Raw genomic sequence first — 7,400 nt, 5'->3', positions numbered from 1 at the left:
AATTCACTAAAAGTAAGAAGCCAACAGTTGGCAGTGTTTTAACTTGGAAGGTATTGACACCTAGTGTTAGTCAAACAACCATGGAGAGCAATGAGGAAGTAAAAATGGCTAAGTGTACGTATATGCTGTGGAATGTGGGAGGAGTGCACTCTAGACTACATTAGATTAGTCAAGAAGCAATTCTACAGCTCCTGGGTTTGTGGACTGTGCACGGAGGCGATAAAGGACGAGATGTCGGCGGTCGGCGTACGGCTAGAAACTGCAGTTTCTGATCCATGCTAAGTTCAGATAAATCTGCTGTATTGATCCAACCATTCGTATAGCTAGGTCCCTTAGTTGCTTAAGAAGACCTCTTCCTCTACTATGTAGTAACTTTTCACTCCAGTTTGTAACCATGTATTCATATATCATCTATACTTTTGGCAAGATATTGTAATGTACTTGGTGCAGTACAGTAGAGATAGATGCTACTATATAGCACATAGTTCCACTCATCAATGACTAGTAACCTATGTCTTTATCAATCTTAATTCACATTATTCTTGCTTTTAGTGTGTGCGTACATGTCCATATCCTCGTCTACTGTTGCCCTAATAATCTCTCTTTCAATGTTGCATGCATGGAATTAGAACTTTTTGCTTCAGTTTCAGTTCATGTGCATGAGCTGCAGGATATTAATTATCTTTATCTCAGATTAGTGCTAGGATTTCTATGGGTGCTCTTAAAAGGCGAAAACTTAGAGAGATGATGATTTGATACAAGACCCAATTAAGTATTTGTTTCATGCTTCTTTATATGATCACTTTAAGAATCTCTTCCAAGCATTAAGATCTTAATAATTGACATGCACCTCTTCTTTTTCTTTTTGAGAGGAGAAGTGACATCTATTCTTTCCCACCAACTGCAGAGATATAGACAGCGTTGTGGTGAACAACAGCTGTGTCACGTAATTTTTCTCATATGCTTTTGTTTATCCCTTAATTTTGCTCTAAAAGTTTGACTAAGCCTCTCAAACATAGGTGCTATTTTTTATGTAGAATTTTTTTGAAAATAAAGGTGGATATTGCCACGATCACATAATTAGAATGGAATCTGAGGTACTTTGAAAACTATATATTTTTTTAAGATGTATAATATATTCGACAGTATGACCTGAGTATATAATATCTTCCCTTTTGTCGTTTATTTCAACTGCACCTGCATGGCTGCAACTTTCATATGATTTTATATTTGGGAGGAATGTATCAAGATATTATTAAGAAATTTGTACGTATCCTCTATTGTTTAAGATACCATAATTACTCTATATTTTCTAAGAGTTATTCATCTTTAAGAACTTTGAATATCAATTAAAAATACTAGTAAAAGGATATAAAGTATGATAGTTACCTTTTTGTTTTTTCTTTGAGACGTATGATAATTATCCATCTCTATTTTTAATTACTAAAGTGACATATTTTGCAATAAGTTCATAGACAATGTATTGAAAATGCCATGAAAAATATATGTATGAATTATATCCCTTACTCACTGAAAAAAAAAGAACTAGTAAAACCTAAAATGTGAACATTGAACTTTTAGGATATTTTTTTTAAGAAGAAATATTATAACTTGGAGAATGTAAGAATTTATCAAAGTATTTGGAGATAGAATCTTATACTCCTCTTCTAAAAGTTAATAATAACAATAATATTTATAATAATCATGTAATATGAATATTAATAAAAAGAAGAAGAAAGTCAGCAATACTTCACATTCCAAAATGCATAAAAGATTTAGATTAAGAGAGAGTCACTTTCTTGTTGTTATGGGGTCGATTTCAATCAGAGAACAAAGTAACCAACGAATAGAAGCTACTTTGACTTTTATTAGACAGAAATATATGGAATAATTACTGCTATCGGTGAATAATTGAGTCATCACATCAGGATCTCAAAGAAAAATGCATGCAAAAATTCATATTGCTTCCTTAATTTTTAATGCATCATTCATATGTCACGCAAGTTATATAAGAAATTGTCCCCTTTTCTACTATATTTATAGCAGCTGTTGGAAAAAAATAAACTATATTAGGAATCAATTGAAAAGGATGCAGATCATGACTGTTTACCTATCATGGAAAAAAAATGTACTTTAATAAAGTTTGGTGGTTGGATAATAACTCTATTTTGATGACTATATAGCAAATTAATGAGATTGTTACATCCATTGGTGATCATTTCCTATCATGCATCCTAGTTGGTCACAATGCTCTCAAGATGCTACAAAATTGAGCATATAATTAAACACATAAATTAACTACACAGACAGGAACTAGGCCACATTGGAGGAAATTTTCCTGCCATTTTGTATACATTGTAAAGTTTGTAACTAGATCATATGTTTTCAGTTTGTGGGTCTCAGTGATTGATATTATTTGAGTTCTATATGACCAAGATTTTATTAAATGGTAGGGAATTCTTGGTGTCCCTCTTGCATGAAATTCCTGCTATTGGTCAAAGAGATCTAAAGATGTCCTCATTAAATGTGGCAGACTTTTGGCCATAAATATGGAAGGATTGAATACTTCAATATTCACAATGTTGGACTAATTGAGCCCATCTCATGTTAAAAAATAATAAATTCTTATTGTTTATTACTTCATGCAAACTATTTTTTAAAATTTTAACAAATATAATGTGAAAACTCATCATAGAACCTTTTGAATTTGTCAAATTTTAAAGCAACATATGCATATGGATATGTGGTAGAAGACCCATTAAGCTCATCAAGAAGCTTATAACTCTTGCTTTGTACTTCTAATTTGACTAGGATATTATATCCAGACGATTGCAAAAATTATAGAGATTAATACATATTAATGAACTTTTATAATTCTTGATTATTATTTCTTTTCATAGCGTATAAACCAACTCCATCTAGTGTTATTTTGGTTGGCACAAATGCTAAAATTAAATACCCATATATTATCTGGTAGAGTAAGAGTAGTTGAACAATTCAGCATAAGTTCTTCATGAGGAAATTAATAGTTAACATAATATAAAATTATTAGAAATGCATTATCCTTAAGAATCTGAAAAACTTGGAGTCAAATGGATCTAAATGAGGGTCTATATCTACTAAATCACGTGGAAATTGAACCCATTGTAGTATTAATAAACTTCCAACTTGTTCATAATCAAAACATATTTGATTATTTTAGTATAATAGAAAAGGTTAGCTTTATACAATAGTGTGTCACGTATCAAGAACGAGTCAGGAGACATTAATTTGGTCTATATTATTCATCATTTTTATTTTTATTTTTGCACTCATAGACCAATTCTTTTCATCACTTAAACCAATTAATGAAGTGGAATTGTTTGAGTAGTTGTTCACTTGTTTGAGTCAGTCAAACCTCCCCAATGACCACACAGTGGATGAGAGAATTAGTCTTGTAATTGGTTAAGAATATCTAAAATTTCTTGAGCTACGGATAGAGTTGTTAACCTACTCCAAGGAAGAGATGAGGACTAATTAAGGCTTCTTTTTAATTAATTATATTCTACCTGGGAGACTCCTGAGTTATGCTGTAAGATTACTTCTTTTTTTTCCTACCAACTTAATCAGTTTTCTTATAGTAGTTAAACATAAAACACTCATTAGGTTTGACCACTCTTTGTAATACAAAATATCGAAGATTCGAAAACATTTCGAGTTCTTTTTGGAACAACAAATTAGGGATTCGATAATATAAATATAAGTAGAATGGTGGGATGTCAATAATTAGATTTCTGTAATCACTAGTAAGAACTATGTCAATCATTTTAACGTAGTCAAATCAAATTTAATTAAGAAAAATAGTGGTGATTTATTTGCTTAAGTGCAAAGGAACCTGGTTCATTTGCCCTTTATCTCCTCCACTTCCTTTTTTATCCTGGTCCAGGAGAATCCGCGGGGTGGTGTCGGTGGCGGTGGGTCACCGGTACGCGGTTATATTTACCGACCGGCTATTTCCAGTCACGGCGCGAGCCCGATATCTGCACCGGTCCACAAACCGTTATATCCGACACGGCAAGCAGCCCGCTATTTCGATTTCGCGCGTTTGAAATACCGCTACGGAAACTATATAAGCTCTGGCGTTTCTTGCAGTAATTAAGCAATCAGACAGACCCCAGAGAGAACAAATACCATCTCTCCCTTTCCATTTGCTTCTGTTGCTTTCTTCCAACGCATCCAAAACCCTCAAATTTTCGACGAAAACTATTCATTGTAGCCGTCGTCGTCGTCGATCGCCGGGAAAGGCCGTCGGGAAATCTGAGTAATCTTCTCTTCCATCTACTTCTCTTCTCTGCTTCATTAGATTTGGTCATGTCATGTAAACGTAACTCTATTAATTAAATTTGTAGTTTATTATTAACTCAGATGACGACAATTCGAAGAGTACTGGTCCAAAATCTGCATCATTGATACTAGTTCATCTTTATGCTGGTAGTTCATTAGTTCATTCAGATTGCTACGTTTTAATTTGTAATTGTTCGTCAAAAAGTACTAAATGTTCTTCCCACGTTGTGAGTTGAAGAGTTTTTACACGTCAACCGATCACAATGTTCTCCTCCGTTTCACTGTTGAGTGGGACAGAGAAAGAATAGGTTTTGGTATGATCAGGTCTACCTACTCAAATGTAACTTGTCAAATTAGTTCATTAAAGCCATCATTGTCGAGAGAAACATCACTTTGGGTCAAACTCCTAAATGCATCTTTTAAATTTCTTCTCTTACTTAGCCAACCATGCACCAACTCTGATCCAGTCCATGCGTGAGATCTTTCCTAGCCCAAGATGGAGTTCATCTACCTGAAACATTAGAGCACAGTAGTTACCTACGTCTGCAGTCTTACAAATTAATTAACATTGATATATACTTCTCTTGTCGCAGTTGCTTGCTGCTGGAATTACAGGGGAGTAGGGAGATGAGAGGAATAAGTAGGAGATGGTATAAGAGGAGGAGTTCATCATCATTACTGAAGGGAATTCATATCACTGTGCCAATATTATCGACCATTCTACTAAGTTTCTTTACGGCTTTCGTTGGTGCTGCTGGGACGCATGACTACAGGGATGCACTCTCCAAGAGCCTGCTCTACTTCGAGGCGCAGCGCTCCGGCCGCCTGCCGTACAACCAGCGCGTGACGTGGCGCGGCCACTCCGGCCTCACCGACGGGCTGCAACAAGGAGTCAGTCATCTATCTCCTTGCAACCTTTTCTTTTCTTTTTTTACTATGAGGATCGAGTTGTTGATTTGTTCGTCGAGTTCTGGAACTAATAAGAGTTGACTTTTTTTTTTTACGCAGGTGGATTTAGTAGGGGGTTACTACGACGCAGGGGACCATGTCAAGTTTGGCCTGCCGATGGCCTTCACGGTCACCATGCTGTCTTGGAGCGCGATCCAGTACGGGGAGGAGATCGCCGCCGCCGGCGAGTTCCAGCACGCCTTGGAGGCAATCAAATGGGGGACGGATTACTTCATCAAGGCGCACACACATCCGTACGTCCTTTGGGCCGAGGTGAGAAAAGAAGAATCTAATTAATATTTAAACTGTCTCCTTTTTTTTGCAATTTTTATCTAAGGATAAACGTTACAGTAGCTTGTTAATTGTAGGTGGGAGACGGTGACACGGACCACTACTGCTGGCAGAGGCCGGAAGACATGACGACGTCGCGGCAAGCCTACAAGATCGACAAGGACAGGCCAGGTTCGGACCTCGCCGGGGAGACGGCGGCCGCCATGGCGGCAGCATCCATGGTGTTCAAGAAGTCGAACCCCCATTACTCTCACTTGCTACTGCATCATGCCCAACAGGTAAAATTACTAGTCCTACAATAACAACAAATTTAAGAGCTCGTATCTGATACGACTCTACTTTGTGTTGTTGGAATAGTTATTCGAATTCGGGGATAAGTTCAGAGGGAAGTATGATAGTAGCATTGACGCTGTGAAGAGCTACTACGCGTCAGTGAGTGGGTACAGAGATGAGTTGCTCTGGGCTGCGCTGTGGCTTCACAGAGCCACTGGGAAAGAGGAATACTTGGAGTACGCCGTGGAGAAGGCTGACTGCTTTGAAGGAATTGGTTGGGCCATGACAGAGTTCAGTTGGGATGTTAAGTATGCTGGGCTACAAATCTTAGCTGCCAAGGTACTAGCAAGCACTCTCTTCAAAGTATCTCCTCTTTCGCCTCTGTTGTCCAAATCTGGCTCTTAATATCGAAATTAGGGAACCTAAGTTGTTAATTGCTTCATTTCAGCTGCTACTAAAAGGAGAGCACAAAGAGAAGCACAAGGACACATTGGAGCAGTACAAATCCAAGGCCGACTACTACATCTGCGCATGCCTGGGGAAGAACAACGGCAGCAACGTCGACCGCAGCCCCGGCGGCATGCTGTACGTTCGCCAATGGAACAACCTGCAGTATGTCTCCAATGCCGCCTTCCTCCTCGCCGTCTACTCGGACTACTTATCCGCCGCCCATCAGGATGTCAACTGCCCCGATGGAACCGTGAAGCCGGAGGAGTTGCTATCCCTTGCCAAAGCCCAAGCCGACTATATATTGGGCTCAAACCCGATGGGTATGAGCTACTTGGTCGGGTACGGGCTCAAATACCCGACAAATGTCCACCACCGGAGTGCGTCAATTGTGTCGCAGAAGAAGAGCCAAGGGTTCATTGGGTGCACCCAAGGGTACGATGATTGGTTCGGCCGGCGGGGGAAGAACCCGAATGTGCTCGTCGGAGCTATCGTCGGCGGGCCCAATTGCCGAGATAAGTTCAGGGACGATCGAGGAAATTACATGCAGACGGAGGCGTGCACCTACAACACCGCGCCGATGGTCGGGGTGTTTGCGAAGTTGAATCGAGTAGTAAGCCAACCGATTCAAGAATTCTTGTCTCGGAGTTCGATGTAAATAGATGCACACTTCTTCTTTTTTTTTCTTTTTTTTTTGATAATTATTTCTGTAAGAAAAGAAATTGAGGCATTTAACGCCCAGTATACCTTTACGGGAATACATTGAGAGAGAGGATATGAAAAAGATCTACCATTTGCTTCTTCAGCTTCCTAAATTTTCTTAGTTTCTTATTACACACTTAGACTAGATGTGTCATGTGTCATCATTAGGAAATTTTAGATGTGAAGAAACATTTCAATCGATCATCATTCCTGCCCATAACGATTGGGCTTGACCTTTCAACGTTCTACAGATCATTTTGAATTTGATAAACCGTTTGCCTTTTATGTCTAGGAATAGTCTTATTTCCAGAACAACAACAATCACCGTGAAAAATATTTATATCACAAATTTCTAAACTGAAAAAAAAATTTCCAAGCAGTAAATCGGTTGGCAAATGCTCGTTAACAGAGATGTG

At 38.2% G+C, this 7,400-nt stretch overlaps 1 protein-coding gene across 2 annotated transcripts; it reads left to right on the top strand.

The window, feature by feature from the left end:
* Positions 1 to 3,975: 3,975 nt before the first annotated feature.
* LOC140759866 (endoglucanase 7-like) lies at positions 3,976 to 7,072 on the top strand. Of its 2 annotated transcripts, XM_073096537.1 has the most exons (6): positions 3,976 to 4,300; positions 4,917 to 5,214; positions 5,332 to 5,544; positions 5,640 to 5,840; positions 5,920 to 6,174; positions 6,284 to 7,072. In XM_073096537.1, the coding sequence occupies exons 2-6, from the start codon at positions 4,951 to 4,953 to the stop codon at positions 6,938 to 6,940; spliced, it is 1,590 nt and encodes a 529-aa protein (XP_072952638.1). In that variant the 5' UTR covers positions 3,976 to 4,300; positions 4,917 to 4,950; the 3' UTR covers positions 6,941 to 7,072. The 2 variants fall into 2 exon arrangements, with proteins under 2 accessions (XP_072952638.1, XP_072952639.1); XM_073096538.1 differs by lacking the exon at positions 3,976 to 4,300 and having other exon boundaries at positions 4,716 to 5,214.
* The last annotated feature ends 328 nt before the right edge of the window (positions 7,073 to 7,400 follow it).

The sequence above is a fragment of the Typha angustifolia genome, chromosome 5, assembly GCF_048772165.1.
Source record: "Typha angustifolia cultivar Huaian chromosome 5, ASM4877216v1, whole genome shotgun sequence".
Classification (NCBI taxonomy): domain Eukaryota; kingdom Viridiplantae; phylum Streptophyta; class Magnoliopsida; order Poales; family Typhaceae; genus Typha; species Typha angustifolia.
Note: the sequence above shows the minus strand (reverse complement) of the source record. Positions and strands in the feature narration are given on the sequence as shown.

Coding starts and splice junctions, on each gene's coding strand:
- LOC140759866 (XM_073096537.1), top strand. CDS start 4,951: ATGAGAGGAATAAGTAGGAGATGGTATAAGAGGAGGAGTTCATCATCA. Junction 5,215..5,331: donor CCGACGGGCTGCAACAAGGA/GTCAGTCATCTA, acceptor TTTTTTACGCAG/GTGGATTTAGTAGGGGGTTA. Junction 5,841..5,919: donor TACTGCATCATGCCCAACAG/GTAAAATTACTA, acceptor TTGTTGGAATAG/TTATTCGAATTCGGGGATAA.